General features: G+C 41.0%; 1 protein-coding gene across 4 annotated transcripts in view; it reads left to right on the top strand.

The window, feature by feature from the left end:
- The window catches only part of rasgrf1 (Ras protein specific guanine nucleotide releasing factor 1), a 560,812-nt gene that overhangs the window by 165,863 nt on the left and 375,847 nt on the right, over window positions 1-19,102 (top strand). For all 4 annotated transcript variants that reach the window (XM_053500654.1, XM_053500653.1, XM_053500656.1 and 1 more), the window contains exon 8: window positions 1,703-1,812. In XM_053500654.1, the coding sequence (XP_053356629.1) occupies window positions 1,703-1,812 (110 nt within the window). The remainder of the gene's footprint in view (window positions 1-1,702; window positions 1,813-19,102) is intronic.

Below are 19,102 nucleotides of genomic sequence, written 5' to 3'. Positions count from 1 at the left end.
AATGGCCCCTAATGATTTCGGTAGTGTGTCATCCATTTTATTTAGTGCTCAAAAAATTCCCCATCAGACCACACTATAGAATATAGTAAATTATAATACCCGACAGTTTTTTTCTTTTTGTTTTTTTTTTACTTTATATTTTGTATTAATTATTTTTATATGAATATTTATGGGCTGTGGAATGAGTCATTTAAGTTTCAATTATTTCTTATGGGGGAAATTCACTTTGATATAGGAGTATTTTGATATACAAGCACGCTTCTGGAACAAATTATGCTCGCAATCCAAGCTTTAATTGTATTTTTTTTCCTCCCTTGTGTTTCTTTGCTGATTACTAAAAAAAGCTACATAAAAATTAAGTATATTATTAAGATTATTGTGATTTCCAGCATTACTGTGATAGCTGATTTGCATAGAAAGCAGATGCCATTTTACAAACTGCCACCTCATTGCTTAAATCCAAACATTTAAATCATAATTATGTCAGGTATTATTAGTTACTATATACTATGGTGTGGTCTGATAAGGTATTTCTTGAGCACTAAATAAAATGGATGATTAAATATAAATTACATAACAAATGTAAATTATCCTTCTGAGCTGCTGTGTTGAGATGAGAGCTAGTCATCTAAATGGGTAGTCCTTAAATACTAATTGTTCTTTTTTAATTGCATACATTGTGCCATTCTTGCTGTTTTCATATTACATTTAGCAACAAGGGAAGAAATAATTAATGTCAATTACTAAGTTAATCAATTAATTACTCAATTAATTAATTTCAATACCTTTGCACATATTCAATTTTATTTGTATAGCGCTTTTAACGATTTTTATCATCACAAAGCAGCTTTACACAATCAAAAGAATTAAGTTCGTATAAAATGTGAATGTGTATGAATCAAAATGATATGATTGTCCCTGATGAGCAAGCCGAGGACGGCGCCGACAGGCAAGGGAAAACTCCCTGACTCTAATCTCCCTGAGATTAAAGTCCAGTTTGTTCCTGGAGGCTCAGGTAGCCTGTAAGAAATTCCAGTCCTGGACTATTGAGCGACTGAAGTCACAGGTCCCCAGAGAACAACTGTCTGCATCAGTCGAGGACAGGAAAGTGGAACCACCCCCAGTCACTACACGCATTTCAGGCAGACCACACGGGGCATCTATGTGATGAGATCTCTAACTAGAAGCAGGACTCCAGGATGAGTTAGACAGGTCCAGAGGGCAGAGGAGATCTGGATCACTGGCAGCTCAGAAGCGACATGTATAGCTCGAAAAGAGAGATAGGTAGAGGAAAAAGGAGAAATGGAGAGAGAGAGAGGAGAGAGCAAAAAAGGAGAGAGCAAAAGAGATGGAGAAATAACAGTTAGGTATGGTCACAGTCGAACAATGTATAAGGTGAATGTATATTTAGTGCAGAGTGCAAGTAGGGACTCCGGCGAGACTAACTATGACAGCATAACTAAAAAGGGAGAGCCAGAGGGAAACACAGACATGAGGGCTTCCAGAGATGTAAAGCAACCAATTTCCTCACCGTCAACAAACCTAAGTGATTAATGAGAGTGGGGAAGACAGCATCTAAACAAAGTTAACACATATAAAGTGTGATCTTTGCGGTCCTGACCTAACTGTCTTCATTGTTAGTTACAGTTTCTTTTTTAGTTGCTTTTTTCCAATATGTGTTTTTTTTTTTTCCTCTACACAGATTCCACGCTACATTTTGACTCTCCATGAGCTGTTGGCCCACACACCTCATGAACATGTGGAAAGGAATAGTTTGGAATATGCCAAGTCCAAGCTTGAGGAGCTTTCCAGGTACAAAGCATATGTACCACTCATTCAATATGATATTCACATACACTGTTGTCAATTATTCCAGAGAACCATAAGAATATCCATTTATAGTGCACAAGATAAAAATGCAAAGACTTTTACATCAGTTTAAAAAAATTCAATTATTTTAGCGAGGCAAAGCTTTTTAAAGTTTTCAATCTGCATCCAAACTTAAAAAGCCGCCTCAACGTTTAAAAAAAGATTCGTAAGTTGCACAGCTTTTTTAAGTGTACTCAACTTTTTTTTTTTTAAATTGCTGGCCAAATTAAATATTTCACATTGCTGTTTAGTTGACACTACATCTTAAATTAATCTTAAGTTGATTCAAATTGTATTTTAAATATTTAAGTAATCTTAAGTAGTATTGTTTGTGGGCTCAATTCGTTTTATTTGTCTAGGGTTGGCTTAGCCTAACTTTTCATTTTCTCAAAAAGATAACTTGTCTTCCATTGTAGCTGACGGATGTAGTTGGTTCAAGTGATTATTTTTCTATAAAAACAAATTGGCCTAACAATACTCCAAAAAAACTGCCAAAACCATAAAACAGCAGAATACACATTCTATTTTGTTTAAAGGTCCATAAACTGGATAACACCAAATGCTTATCAGTATCTTACTGATTGTTTTACTTTTATATTACAATATCAAAACCATTTTTAAAAACTGGCAAAGATAAAAGGTTTTTGTTTTGTCAGACACAAAAATAAGTCTATGTCAACAAGAGTTTCTCAACATCAAAGGGGAGCATTTCCAATATAAATTGTTTAAATTGCTCTGTAGGTGTCTGTCCAGTCCTTTTGTAATTTAATGTTTAAAGCACAGACCTAATCAAGCATCACTCCTAAAGCTGCTGTATAGTCACCCCAGCCCTCAAGGAGTACAGCCCCCTCCTACACCTTGGTCATGCTCTAGTAGATCCAAAATGCCAACCGTCCTTAATTTGACCCAATACTCCACAGCAGAGCTCTGGTTAAAGAGAACCAGAACAAGTCTTGTAAAAGTCTTGTGATTTTTTTTTACAGAATATCTAGTTATGATAAAAAATAAAATATATTAATAAGGCTATATATCACCAAAGAGTCTTTCTGGAAATCTAATAATGTGTTAAATCTATGTACTGTTTCATATTTAAAAAGGATTACTTTGTCATTCTCAGGAGTAACTGAGAATTTTCACAACAGGGATTTTTACAACAGGATGTTAATGAACCATAGTTCTCTTTTATAGTCAGAGCTGCATCAGTAATGTTACTCTTAGCAAAGAAATTAGACGTTATCGGTATAACAAACTAGAATGACCAGGGACGTCAATGGTCTGCTGAAAGATCTGGACATATGTGTGAAATCCATGAGTAGGTTTTAGAGGTCTCCAAAACTAACAAAGTATTTTTCTTTTAATAAAGTTTCGCATTTTCTCTGCCCTAAATCTTTCACCGTAGTTTAAGCTGTCTTGTGCTTGGGTTGAACAGTCACACAAGTTAACATATCCTGCTGTAGCTTTTTCCGCCACCAAGTAATTTTCCTCATTCTTCTTATATATCTGTATAATGATGTTATTATTATTATTATTATTATTATTATTATTATTATTACAACAACTTAATTATTTTTTCCTAACATGTTAGTTATGCTTATATAGGCCTAACTGTTAAATGTTTATCCAGCTAACTACCAATAGCATTGGCCTATGGACTTCTCTCACTTGGTAAGCTAACTTACCAAGAATAATACCCTGCTAGTAAGAGTAATGTTAAATAAGATAACGTGAACTTTAAATATCCTAGCTGTGTGTTTATTTTAAATTTAGTGATGGATCCATCACCAGCGGTCCTGGACCAAGCAGTAGTGTGGGAAGTGGGAGTTTGAATATAGTCTAAAAAGTATATTGGGCCTTAATGGACCCTAATTTGAAAGCTCAGGTTATGATTTGCCCAAAAAGTGATGTCACAAGCAGCTAAAAGGTGCATAGCTACAGCTCATTCTTAGAAAGAATAAAGAATATGACTTCCCCAAAACTGTATCCATGACTACAGTGCATCTGGATATAGTGTGTGCTGAGTTTTGGCTTATGCTTTATAACGGCTCTAATCTGATGTCCTGTTTACTGGTGATTTTTAAGCCTGGTAACTCTAAATAAACATTCATCCTGCCACTTTCATCCTGGTACTTGATGGGTTTTGAAAATGCAATTGACAGTACTATTCGTGCAAGAATCTGACTTTCATGTTTTAAAATAACAGCTGACTGTAGCTGTTGTTACTTAATTATCTAATGAAAAAATCCAATATTGTTTTGGAATGTAGAAAATAAATCTAAACTTGTGCCCAAACTATTGAATAGTGCGTTTAAACTTGACTGGTACTCCATATTGTAGATTAATTGCACGTAAATGATTACGGCTTAAAATCCAGTGTCTCAAAATATTAGTTATAATATTCTATCTCTAGTCTCGGTAAATTGCTATTTATACATAAAATATAGTCTATCTCTCTGTTTAGTTCAGAGAATGTTGTCCAGAGGATGATCGATACCCTTCACAAATAGGGTAAGCCACAGAAGGTGCTATATTGAAGCATATTCATGATAAGTTAACCTGAATTAAAAACTTTGGTAGGAAAAGTTGTGTACGCAACTTGGATGACTGCAGTGTTAAGAAGATTGTCAAGCTGATTCAGGACTTTGAGAGAGCTTTACAAGGACTGAAGTGAGGGTAAAGTACATCAACAACTACTATGCACAAATGTCTTGAGGAAATGGGCTGCAATTGTAGCATTCCAAGTATTAAGCCACCCTTGAACTAGAGATAACATGAGGAGAAAAAAGGAGAAAAAAGTACAGTGGAACCTTGGATTGTGAGCATAATTCGTTTCGGAAGCGTGCTTGTGTTGCAAAACAATGGTATATCAAAGCGAATTTCCCCCATACAAAAAAATTTAAACTTCCACAACCCAAAAATATTCATATAAAAATAATGAATACAAAATATAAAGTAAAAATAAAGTTTCCACAGGTGGTAATGATTTGGGATGCCATGTCATCGGCTGGTGCTGGTCCACTGTAATCTAGCAAAAGATTTGAGAGCACTTCATGATTCTCTCTGCTGACAAGCTTTATGGAGATGCCGATTTCCTTTTCCAGCAGAATGTATCACCTGCTCACAGTGCCAAAACTGTGCATGTTATTACTGTGTTTAATTTGCAAGACAGCTTGTCTGATATAAATCCCATAAAACATATATGGGCTATTGTCAAGAGTAAAATGGAATATAGTTCTTTTTCCTTTAAGGTGGGCGTGGCTATACGCATCACTCAACATATTGCAGCAGTCCGAGGTGAAGACACATTGTTATGCGCTAAATGTTTAGTAAAAGCGTTATGAGTAGTTATGTGTAGGTAATAATCTATTGTCCTTTACAATAAGCTACTAATAAGCTAACACATGCTAAATTTACTAAATATTTTAAATTAATTTAATTTATACTGCAAATAATTCATGTGTTACCGAATTTTTTTTCAAGTGTTACCGAATTTTTTTTTTTTAACTATATTTACTATTTACTAAAGAAGTGTTTTAATTTAGGTCAATATATCAAATGACACCAAATTATAAACAAAGAAACAATACATACATTACCATTTTTAATTATACATTTATTTGCCAAATTGGACAAGAAATTAAATCTAAACTTAATCTGGTTTACTTAGCAAGTGAAATGAAACAAGATCATAAGAACAGTGAGCTGAAATATTAAACAGACAAACAATACATCTGCCACAAACATTAAATAGCTGACAAGACGTCACGACTGCTCCGACCTACTTTTCATTATTTTTGTATTTTAAGGTAATTTCCAGTAACTTTAAATCGGCAAAATCACCACCATTGAGTACATTAGGTATGATAAAGACACTCTTGTTTCTATTGGTATACAATGAACTCACAATTCAACGTTTTTAACACTAGAAGCGCCGAGCAGCGGTCATTTGACCGCAAGGGGGTAAAAAAAAAAAAATACTTCACACTCGATCAATTTCCAGGACCCTCCTGTCATGACTTTTCCTAGTTCTGTGAGCTTAATCACCCTGTATGCTTAAATTTTTAAAATCGCACCAGTAAAAGCCAGTATTTAGCTATTTTGCTCTTATTTACGTGAAATCGCTGACAGCTGCGCGGCGGCATGACGTTTCCTGTCTTTTCCAACCTGCGATTCTCATTTCTCTCAGCAGATGGCGCAAGGAATCGCCCATACTATTTATGCGTCATTCAGTGCGTATATGTAATTATCTCAGGTTTCATTCCATATATGCAGTTTATATATATATAATATATATAATGTATATAAAATATCGCTGATTATCAACGCCAGAACGAATGGCGAATTGTCGATATTTTACGGAAGCATATATATTTCGTTCTGGCGTTGATAATCAGCGATATTTTATAAGGACATTTACGGAATTTCGCTTTACTTAATTTTATAAGGTTTTGAGAAAATTAATTCGTTTGTTCGTTCTGTTAGAAGCTTCAGTGAAATTATCTCCAAAACAATATTGTTTTACATATTACATATGTAATGACCCCTCCTGAGGATATAAAGCCTCATTATTGAATTTGAATAAATCAGATCTACCACAGCAGATAATAAACTATGCTATGTCATAACCGAAGCAAACACCACGATTATGCCTCGTTTCGTTCAGTGTTGCTAGCTTTCCTTTTTGTTATAGTACGAAGCCCCTAGATGGACCAAGGAGGAGAAAAAACGGCAGAAAAAAGTCTAAAACTTTGGGTTATAATTCCAAACATGACTTGTTTTTTTCCCTCTTCCTTTGTCCCCTTAGAGACTCTGTAGTAGGTTTTCTCAGTTGAATATGAAAAAAAAAAATGCCGCTTATTATCAACGCGGGAATGAATGGCGCATTGTCCAAGTGCAAGTTGATCTTGGAGCTAAAATATTTGCTTTGGGTGAAAGCGCCATCTAGCGATCATTGTGTGTCAGCAGCAGCTTCCCATTCAAAACAATAGGCGGTCAAATGACCGCTGAACCGCGTTTTTAGTAGGTAACACTGGCGCGGCGCTTCTAGTGTTAACTCCGGATCCGAGCTGGCCGAATGAAATCCTGAGGGACAACAATGGACGCGACGCGAAGCAGCGGCCCCGAGGGAAACGAGCGGGCGTCAGGAACAGGCTGAGAGCTCGTGCACACCACATACCTCTGCCTAGCATCATGCTCGCCAACATCCAGTCACTAGAGAACAAACTCGATGACCTCAGTGCCAGGATAAAGTTCCAGAGAGACATTCGGGACTGCAACCTTCTCTGCTTCACCGAGGTCCATGGCTGAACCCAGTGGTGCCGGAACACGCCATCCAGCCGGCCGAATTCTTTTTGGTTCACCGCATAGACAGGACACAGGACTCGGGGAAGTTAAGGGGAGGCGGCGTGTGTTTAATGATGAACAGCAGCTGGTGCAACAGCGCGAGCTATGTTACTCTTACACGCTTCTGCACACCAAACCTGTAACTACTGTCCATCATGTGTCGTCATAATCAGCGCCGTTTATATTCCACCTCAAGCAGACACGGACACTGCCTTATGCGAGCTGCATGAGGCACTCACACAACAACAGACACAGGACTTTAATAGTACTCAAACGCACAGCGCCGAACCTTTATCAGCATATCACCTGCCCCACCGGGGGCAAAAGGTCACTGGACCACTGCTATACTACGGTCAAGGATGGCTACAAGGCAAAATCTTGCCATCCGTTTGGTAAATCTGACCATGCCGCCCTCTTTCTCATGCCAAAATACAAAGAAAACTAATACAGGAAGTTCCAGTTCAGAGGGAGGTCATGCGCTGGACGGACCAATTGGTGGCCGCGTTATAGGACGCACTTGATGACGCAGACTGGGACATGTTTAGAAACAGCTCCAATGATGATGTCAGTGTGTGAAACTAGCGGATGATAACGTGGAGAAAAAGACTATTAGAACGTTTCCCAACCAAAAGCCGTGGGTGGATGGAATCGTATAAGGCTGTCATATAACGTCCGCACTAATGGCTGCAGACAGGAAGGCACTGCCAGCACCGGAAACACGTTTATCATCTCCGAGCATGACGTGAGGAGAGCCTTCAGGAGAGTAAACACCAGGAAAGCAGCAGGACCAGACGGCATCTCAGGTCGTATTCTCAGAGCCTGCGCAGACCAGCTAGCACCTGTGTTCACAGAGATATTCAATCTCTCTTTATCTCAGTTGGTGATCCCCACATGCTTTAAAGAGTCCATCATTGTCCCTGTTCCGCGGAAACCTCATCTGCTTCTCTCAACGATTATTGTCCGATAGCCTTCACCTCAGTAGTGATGAAGTGCTTTGAACGCCTGGTCAGAGACTTTATTTCTTCACTACCCGACACACTGGCTGGTTCATCAAATTGCAGTAGGCATTTGCTGAGCTTCTTCATGCATGTCCCTGAAAGGCCTTTTTCTCTGATTTCAGGGAAGTTCCTAGGATCCATGTAGGAGACATCTGAACACAGCACTGCATTTTCTGCATAACGGCTATGAAAGCTTTCAATAACACTTTCCAAGATCACATTGTGGATGTTGATTTTGTAGTCAGTGTCTGCATTAGCAATAGGCTCATCTTGTGCCAGCTCACCTAGTTGCCTCTTGTGTTTTCTAATTGTCTTCTTTGGGAGAGAAGTCTGAACTTCAGCCTCACTGTCCTCAAGCTTCTCCAGAATGCCATTGGCCCATTCAACAAAGTCATCTGCGGCCCTCATTACACCCTGAAAGTCCCCGGCACACTTTCTCAAGCTCTCCTCTGTTCCTGTCACCAGGTGCTGTGCTAAAGCAATATTCATGCCACTTGTTTGTAAATATTTAGAGAGAGGGGTTGTCTGCTCAAAAGTCCTGAGAAAAATCTCAGCTGTCAGTATGGTTTCATACTTTAGGAGAGCAGCCTAGTACCCTTGGGCCTAGTTTCGGATGACAGGTTTCATGGTCACATCCTTTTCAATTTTTTCCATAGTGGTGACCAGATCTGTGTAAAGTGATCTGTGTCAGGCTTTGCAAACCTTCCAAATACTTTCCTCAAGGCCTCATCTTTGGCCCACCAGCGCGTATCACCAATTACACCAAGCCGTCTGTGTCTCTTGTCCTCACTGTTTTCCTCCCATAGCTTCATGCGCTTGTAGGAATCACAAATTAACACTGCAATGTCATTTAGTAGTGAAAAAAGGGACTCACTTGCCACAACAACCCCTTTAGTGTCAGCTAGAACAAGGTTGAGGACATGTGAGTAACACCATATGTGTACTTGGTTAGGTGATGCTCCTGTGAGCAATGCAGAGAAACCTTTGTATTGTCCCTGCATGTTTGCAGCTTCGTCTGTTGCATTACCAATGCACTTTTTGATGTCTATGTCCATTTTCTCTAGGGTCTGTTTCACAAGCTCCACAATATACTGTCTAGTTGATGACTCACAGTCAATGACTGCAATGAGTTTCTTGTGGACAACATCAGTAACATATCGCAGAACTACTGCACACTGGTCTTAAACTGATGTTAAATCCTGTGTTGTGTCAATTTGTATTGAGAACATCCCTGCCTTTCTCACCTAAACAGCAATTGTCTGTTGAATCATATTTCTTATTAATTCAACTACTTTATTTACTGTTGTTTTGGACATCAAAGTTACCATGGCCCCTTTTCCTTTAGTTCTCACCTGCTTCTTTTTCTTCTCAATACAATTACTAACATGTTCCTGTAGGCAGACTTGCTCAGCAAAAGTATGAGCTCAAGAAAGTTACCATGATTGATAGCCGTGTTTTCTAGGTAATTTGTAGCTTCATGACTGTGCCCTCTGTAGCTTGGCCCACATTTACCAAAAACTTTCACTACATCAATCACACGTTCCAAGACCTGCCTTCTCTTTCTAACCTGGTCTCGATGGACGGTCATTTGCTTATCAGTCAGAAGGGTATGGATATTTGCTTTGTTGACTCTAAGAAAAAAGGCTTCAGCACTTTCTTTATGGATACTGCTTCTCTCATGTTCCTGTACTCTCTCATGGGCATGTTCCCAGGCCTGCATAACTTCTTTGACAAATGCCTAAAGGTTTTGCAAATGCAAGACATACTGAGCAGAATAGGGACATTCAAATTCAAATAAAAAATTCATTTGTCACATACACAGTCATACACAGTACGATATGCAATGAAATGCTTGTACGACCGCCGGTGACCTTAAAAAGAAAATAAAAACTATATATAAGGAATGAATATTAATAAAAAGAAATGAAATACAAAAAAAAATGTAACTAGTAAAATAAACAAACTGTACAAATAAGGGCATAATAAAAATATTACAGAATATAGAAATATAGGGGGGAATATATATATATATATATATATATATATATATATATATATATATATATATATATACATTTTTAAAAATGTTTTAAAGTGGCATTAAAATGTTTTAAAGTGGCAAAGTGACGTGCAAAATGGCAGATATATATAAACATGTATAAAGTGACTTATGAAAGTGACATGTGCAATGGTTTCAGATACAGTGAAACCTCGGATTATGAGCATAATTCGTTCCTGAAGTGGGCTCGTATTCCAAAATGCTCGTAAACCAAATTTAATTTTCCCATAAGAAATAATGAAAACTTAAATTATTCGTTTTACAGCCCAAAAAAATTAATACATAAAAATAATTAATAAAAAATATTAAGTAAAAATAAAACAAATTAACCTGCACGTTACCTTTCAAAAAAGTTAAAAATAAATCCTGGCAGATAAGCGTTTCCCTTTGTGCATGCAGGCGCTGTTTGTGTGTGCACGTGTGTGTGTGTGTGAGGCTAGAGTAAGTGGAGACTCTTGCTTTCAGCCCCTCTTGCCTCTCTTTCCTCATCTTACACATTAAAACTTTCCTCTCTCGTTTAAACACACTCACACACACATTAAAGGAAAGACTATTGTTCTCATTTAAATTATTAAAGCTTCTCCACTTAATTTTAATGTTGCTCACGACAGCGTAACAGTCGATGCCTGTTCTTTTATTTTCTGCATTGTCAGGTTATATTACAAACTTTCGGGTGGATCCTGCACTTAAATCCAACAAAAAAAACTACTGAAGAACAAAACTCAGGCTCAATATCCTAACTTAAATCTCACATTCGCGTTCACACACACCGGACTGCATTACCCACAATGCATCTCCCGCACTGGACTACACTTCCGTAAACAGGGGTCATAAATCAATGTCTCTCTCCCGCTACACTGTTTTATCTAAAAAAAAAGCTATAAACATCGCTAATGACACTTGTGTGAGCGCAAAACTAACAGAATCACTGCTGTAAAGTAAAACAAACAAACAAATGACCCAGCAGCTTTCCTCTGAAAAGATTTGCGACAGAGTTTCTTCGGGGAGCAGAGTGTGTCTTTTGCCTTCATTTCTGTGCGCGCGTGTGTGTTTGTGAATGAGGGTTTCACACACACACAGCCGGCACAGTGTCTAATTACGCTCGCTCGCGCGCACACACACACACACACACCGCGATGAGGAAGAAAATAGATTTTTAACCTCTGTATTGAGAATTTCTTTTGCCTTACTCGCACGCACACACGTGTGTTATAAGAAACAGTACACGTGCTGTACACACGCGCTTCCAAACACATAATAAAATGTTTCACAGACACGTAGTCACAGTGTTATAGTAAACAGTACACGCGTGCACAGATGTTGATTATACCAGTAAGAGATGAGCACCAAGTCCCAGCAGGGGAGATGAATTCCCGCAGCACGCGCGAGAGAAAAACTTTGGCTTAGTTGTGATGACGCGACGCCTGGTTTCAAAACAAGAAGTGCATGCGTTATACATGATACTCGGAGCTCGTTAACCACGACAACGCTCGTTTTTTAAGTCAAAATTTATTAAAAATCTTTGCTCGTCTTCCGGAACACTCGTAAACTGCGTTACTCGTAATCCGAGGTTCCGAGGTAAATATGTATTGCATGAATGTGTCCATGATTGTCCAGTCAATGTCAATGTTCAAAAGATATTACTCCTGTGTAGTGTGATTAAGAGACCTTATCGCCTGCGGGAAGAAGCTCCTCCTCAGTCTCTCTGTGTTGGCCTTCAGGGAGGGTAATCGCTTCCCAGACCGCAACAGAGAAAACAGTTCATTGTTGGGATGGCTAAGGTCACCACGATCTTCCTGGCCTTGGTCCAGCACCGCCTGCTGTAGATTGAGTGCAAAGTTTCTAAGACTGTTGAGACTGTTTCCAAACCAGGTCGTGATGTTTCCCGTCAGGATGCTCTCTATGGTACAGGAGTAGAAAGTCTAAAGTCTCTTAAGCGTCTAAGGTGGTAGAGACGCTGCCGGGCCTTTTTCACCACGGTGTTAATGTGACAGGACTATGACAGGTCCTGCGTGATGTGAACACCGAGGTATCGAAAGCTGTCCACTCTCTCCACTGGGCTCCTGTGATGGGGGTCTGGTAGTTCCTCTCCTGCTTTGTACTAAAGTCCACTATCAACTCCTTTGTCTTGCTGACGTTCAGGAGGAGATTGTTCCTCTGGCACCAGTTCTCCAGATTTACAATCTACTCTTCATTGTAGGCTGACTCATCATTGTTGGTGATCAGGCCCACCACAACAGTGTCGTCAGCAAACGAAATGGCTCTTTCAGATGTTTGAACTGGGTGTCACTTAAAAAAAAAAAATCTTATTAGACTGTGGATGGGCAAAATAATCAAAAGAGATATCAAGGCTTTCACTGTCTCCTTCATCTTTCCCTGAATCCTTCTCTCTCTCTCTGCACATCTAGTTGCTCTGCAATATAAAATAAGCGTGTTTAATAATATTTATTTATAATTGTGCAGCCATCAGTTGTGTGACCTCAAAATCACAGTCCTACTACTGATCATGCTGCCTGCATGTTTAGTTTTGCTTATCTTAAACTTTACCTGAAGGTTTCTGCTCTGACTCAAACGCTGAACTGTCCACCACCTCTAGCTCAACAGCAGGAGCATTTGTAGCACTAGTGCTACTGCTGCTTCCTTCCTTAATAAACAAACAAACATTGTATGCTACATATTGTAGACTAGAAATGAAAAATCAAAACAACTAATACTGTATTCTTTTCCATGCCATCTACTTGATTTATTTATGATTTAAAACAATTTGACCCACTAACACTATTCTGTCCACTTTTTATAAATTTTTATTTACTATGTAAAAAATATGCTACATGTAGACGAAACGAGACTTGACACAGCACAGCAGCACTTACATATTGTTGCTCGTTTGTTGGTTTAATTTTATCTATTGTAATTATCTAAGTAATTTAGATAAAAGTGTTCGTTTTAAAGTGTTTTTTAAATGATTTAGTCAGATATACCCTGTCTCTGGATATAGCCAGATATCAGGCAGTGCGCCGTGACGTTGGCTCATGTGGGAGTGTAATTTTCCCTCCTGATCTTTTAATCTTTCCTTCCCTTTCCATTGCCTGATTCGTAGATTGAGAGATCAGTCAATTAATTCGTAGTTGCACACCAGCCTATCACATGTCAGGCTGATTGTCTGCACAGCGGCAGCCGGCAAGCCAGAACGACCGTCAGGCCACCGGGAAATGTCCCGGTGCTCCCGATGGCCAGTCCACCCCTGGTTACCATTTACATCTCCGATTTTATCTCCATTCAACTTCTTATTATTAACAATAATATCATAAAAGAAAATGTGTATAAATATTTTGGTACTAGATTTATTGGTATATGTTGATATGAATGATAATATTTTTAATGATTTAAATGTATTAATATTATATTAATAACATACATCATACTATTTTTCTTTTCCTAAACTTTGTCTTACTCTGTATTTCACTTCACTATATTTATTATATGTTACTTTATCCCAGTTATAATTATGAGAGAAAATTACTTTTAAAATTTTTTTTACTTAGCTTCAGTTACTTTTTTATAAAATTGTCACGCTTTCAGTGCTTCGCGCTGATCAAAGACCGCGTCAGTCATTAACATTTCCTTTCCCACGCTGTCAGGCTTTTATCACGCGGTCATGTTTTCCCACGCTGTCATCGCTCCCCTCGTACCACTCCGCCGTTCACGCGGCTTTGAACTCTCGCTCTCACTTTCTTGACTATGGCTTAGCTTCACGTTTTGGCACTCTGGAACCCCACGAAAAGACAAGCCTACCAGCCCCTCCCACTTATGGGGGAGAACCAGGAACTTGTAGGTCATTTCTCTCACAATGCTCACTGATTTTTAAGCTACAAGCTTCCTCCTTCTCATCAGAACGTTCTTGGGTGGCCTACGTCATCACGCTACTAAACGGTAGAGCCAGAAAGGGTAGCACAGCCCTCTGGAAGGCTTGCAACTCATCCTGTGAGAATTTCGACAACTTCTCCAAGAAGATGAAGAGGGTTTTTGATCGCTCATTTGTCGGCAGGGAGGCTGGAACTAGGTTATTAAGACTTTGTCAGGGATCCCGCTCTGCTTACGACTATGCCATTGAGTTTCGCACACTAGCCGCCTCTAGTGGGTGGAACGGCAAAGCCCTAGCGGATGTTTTCCTGGAGAAGTTATCAGAAGGACGAGCTCATCTCTCATGAACTTCCCACGGACCTCCACGAGCTCATGGATCTCGACGGGCGGATCGACTCACGTCTCTATTTAAGACAACCATCCAGAAGTGTGCCCTCTGCCAGGAAATCACCCCAACCCAGAATAGGGAACACGTCCCCTACTCTGAAGCAGACAAATCGAGAGGAGCCCATGCAGCTAGACAAGGACCCGCATCTCTGACGAGGAGAGACGTTGATGCCGTCTACAAGGGGCTTGTTTTTACTGTGGAGCTTCAGGACACAGGCTTAAAGACTGTCCAGTCTTTTGTTCCCAAAAGACTCCCACAATCACGTTCCCTACTTCCTGTAAACCTAATCATTGGCGGTCAGGCTCACTCGATTTAGGCACTTAGCGACTTCCAGCTCTGACCGGAACTTGATCAGCGCCACTACTGTAAAGGCATTAAAGGTCTCTTGTGTACCGCTGGACCCTCTGCTCCCCATTTAGGCCTTGGATGGAAGCCAGCTTGCTTCCCCCCCGTTAACTTTAAGGACGTCAGGGAACCACTCTGGGAAGATCTGCCTCTTCGTCATTGACAAATCACACGCCGCTTTGGTCCTCGGACTCCCCTGGCTAGCCCTCCATGGTCCCCAGATCGACTGGACCAAGCACATCACCACGGGTCGGAGTCTCTTATGCTCCACGACATGCCTGCACTAAGCACTTTCTCTGGCTTCTATCCCAGTCACGCCCGATAAAACCCTGAACATCTCCAACGTCCCCACCGAATACCATGATCTCAGGCAGGTCTTTGACAAGACCCGAGCCATGTCGCTCCCACCGCATCGACCATATGACAGTCCTATTGATCTTCTCCCAGGCACCTCTTCCCCAAAAGGCAGACTTTACTTTCTGGCACGCCAAGAAAGAGAGGCCATGAATAAATACATCACGGACTTCCTCTCTGCCAGAATCATCTGTCCATCCGCCTCTCCCGCTGGGGCGGGGTTTTTCTTTGTCAAGAAACCTTCAATGGTTTCTGGAGTTCGCAAACTTCTATCGCCGCTTCATTCGGAGTTACAGTTCCGTCGCCGCCCCCTCACCTCCCTGACTTCCGCCAAGGCGCGTTCTACTGGAATGAGGAGGCAGACAAGGCTTTCGTGGACCTCAAAAGGCAGTTCACCTCAGCCCCCATACTCACCATACCCGACCCATCTCGCCAGTTTATGGTAGAAGTGGACGCCTTTAACACTGGCAATGGGGAAATCCTCTCCCAAAGATACTCATGAGACAACAAGCTGCACCCATGCTCTTTATATTCGCGCCGTCTATCTCCGGCTAAGAAAAATTATGATTTAGGCGACCGAGAGCTCCTAGCCATGAAATAAGCGCTGGAGGAGTGGAGACATTGGCTGGAGAGGACTGAGCTCCCCTTTATAGTGTGGACCGATCATGGGAACATAGAGTGCCTGCGCACTGCCAAAAGACTCAATGCCAGTCAAGCTCGATAGTCGTTGTTCTTCTGTAGGTTTAATTTCACCCTGTCCTACTGCCCAGGTCTTAAGAACACTAAGCTGATGCCCTTTTCACGTCAGTTCTCCCCCCCACAGGATCACCTCACGCTTCTGGAGGGCCTTTTGTAAACTCATCGGAGCCTCTCCTAGCCTGTCTTCAGGCTTCCACCCCCAATCCAATTGCCAAACAGAATGAAAAAAAACAAGCAATGGAAGTCATCCTCCGGTGTATGACCACTTGTGACGCTACCACCTGGAGTAAGTTTCTCCCGTGAGTCAAGTATGCTCACAACTCCCTACTATCTGCTTCCACAGGGCTCTCTCCGTTCCAGTGCTGTCTGGGCTACCAACTACCACTGTTCCCTACTCAAGAGGAGGAGGTAGAGGTCCCCTGGGCGTAACATTTTGTCCACCGCTGCAAACGTACATGTTTACGAGCCAGATGTAATCTGGACCTTTACAGACCGACTTTTTTGTGAATGGAGGTGACTTACCTTGGCTACCTGGGCAGAAGAAGCGCCGGAAAAGGGGTAAAAGAGCCGGGATCCTGGTCAGGCTGAGGAACAGACAACACCATGCCCCGCTTTCCAGCAATCTTCTAGCGAACGTCCAGTCTTTGGAAAACAAGCTGGATGAACTAAGAGCCAGGATAACCTTTCATAGGGACATTAAGAACTGTAAAGTCTTTGTTTTTACAGAGACATGGCTGGACCCTTCCGTCCCCGACTCGGCCATTGTCCCTGAGGAACTCTCCATTCACCACCGGGATAGAACAATAGACTCGGGTAAATGCAGGGGAGGTGGCGTGTGTGTAATGACCAACAAATGGTGGTGTACTGATGTACAGGAGGTTTCATCGGTGTGCTCTCCTGATCTTGAACATCTCATGATCAGATGCAGACCTTTTTATCTGCCCAGGGAGTTTTCAGCAGGGGTAGCCATGGGTTAACGGAGAGGTCCGCGCAGCGCTCAGAAAGCGGACTGCAGCCTTTAGATCTGGAGACCCAAGTGAGTACAAATCATCCCGGTATGCACTCAGAAAAGCAATAAAAACTGCCAAGGGACAGTACAGAGAAAAGGTGGAATCCTGCTATAGCAACTATAACACCAGGAACATGTGGAGTGGACTGAGGACCATCACAGACTACAAGTGGAGGAGCTGCAGAGTGGGGGAGGTAACTGCTTCTCTACCTGATAAGCTGAACACCTTCTATGCATGCTTTGATAACCACCTATCTCAGGAGCTTTCACTGGAAGAGGACAGCTGCCCTCTTCAGATATCTCAGGCAGACGTGTGTAAATACTTCAGGAAAGTAACCACATGGAAAGCTCCTGGACCAGACAATATCCCAGGTCATGTCTTCAAAGCATGCGCCCGCGAGCTAGCGGATGTCTTCACAGACATTTTTAACCTTTCCCTGCACCAGTCTGCTGTCCCAACATGTTTTAAGAGGACCACCATCATCCCTGTCCCTAAGAAAATGAATGTGAGCTTCCTAAATGACTATTGCCCAGTAGCACTTACTTTCATTGCCATGAAGTGCTTTGAGCGCATAGTCAAAGCTCACATCACATCCTTACTCCCTGCTTTACTCGATCCCCTTTAGTTTGCCTACAGGTCTAATAGATCTACTGATGATGCAATAGCATTATCTATTGCACACTGCCCTCTTTCACCAGGACCAGAGGAACACACATGTGCGGATGCTGTTCATTGATTATAGCTCCGCTTTCAACACCATCATACCATCATACCCAGACAGGTCATGAAACTCCGCGACCTGAGCATCAGTTCCTCCCTGTGCAGCTGGAACCTAGACTTCCTTACAGACAGACCTTAGGTGGTTCGGATAGGCAATATCACCTCATCCTAATGAACACTTAGCACCGGTGTCTCTCAGAGATGTGTGCTCAGCCCCCTACTGTTCAAATTCAAATTTTTATTTGTCACATACACAGTCATACACAGTACGATATGCAGTGAAATGCTTAAACGACCGTCAGTGACCTTAAAAAAAATAAAAACTTATAATAGATATGAATAAAAAGAAATACTTAAGAAAAATAAATTTAACTAGTAAAATAAACTGTCCAAATAGGGGCATAATAAAAATATCAAAATATAGAAATATAGAAAAAAAGTAGATATATAAAAATTAAAAGAAACAGTGGTTGTGCAAATATGCATGAAAAGTGACTTATTAAAGTGACTTGTGCAATGGTCCAGATGTATAAATATGTAGTGCAAGTGTGTATGAATGTGATCATGATTGTCCATGATTGTCCAGTCAATGTTGGGAGTTTAAAAGATGTTATTAGTCCTGTATGGTGATGTGATTGAGAGACCTTATCGCCTGCGGGAAGAAGCTCCTTCTCAGTCTCTCTGTGTTGGCCTTCAGGGAGCGGAATCGCTTCCCAGACCGCAACAGAGAAAACAGTCCATTGTTGGGATGGCTGAGGTCCTTCACGATCTTCCTGGCTTTGGTCCACCACTGCTTGCTCTATATCGAGTGCAGGTCAGGGTGCTCGGCGCGGATGGTGCGCTCAGCTGATTGCACCACCCTCTGTAGAGCTCGTCTGTCCTGCATGGTGCTGTTTCCAAACCAGGTTGTGATGTTTTCCGTCAGGATGCTCTCTATGGTACAGGAGTAGAAATTCCAGTCTGAAGTCTCTCAAGCGCCTGAGGTGGTAGAGACGCTGTCAGGCCTTTTTGTACTAAAGTCCACTATCAGCTCCTTTGTCTTTCTGACGTTCAGGAGGAGATTGTTCCTCTGGCACCAGTTCATCAAAATTTAATCAAAATAGTCAGTTTGTCCCTAGTGAGCAAGCCGAGGGCGACAGTGGAAAGGAAAAACTCCCTAAGATGGTAATAGAAAGAAACCTTGAGAGGAACCAGACTCAACAGGGAACCCATCCTCATTTGGGTGAAACAGAAAGCAGTAAATTATCTGCATTTATACAGTGTGTTAGGTGGCAGGCAGTTCAGCTATAATAGCTGATGTTAATTGATGTTTCCTTTCAGAAGGAAACACAAACATGAGGGCTTCCTGAGATGTAAAGCAAACAATCACCTCACTGTCAGCAAACCTGAGTGATCAATGAGAGCGAGGAAGACAGCATCCAAACATACCAGTTCACCATAATACTCTACGTCCATG

This window comes from Clarias gariepinus, chromosome 7, assembly GCF_024256425.1.
Source record: "Clarias gariepinus isolate MV-2021 ecotype Netherlands chromosome 7, CGAR_prim_01v2, whole genome shotgun sequence".
In the NCBI taxonomy this organism is placed as follows: domain Eukaryota; kingdom Metazoa; phylum Chordata; class Actinopteri; order Siluriformes; family Clariidae; genus Clarias; species Clarias gariepinus.
This window is presented reverse-complemented; position numbering and strand designations above follow the sequence as displayed.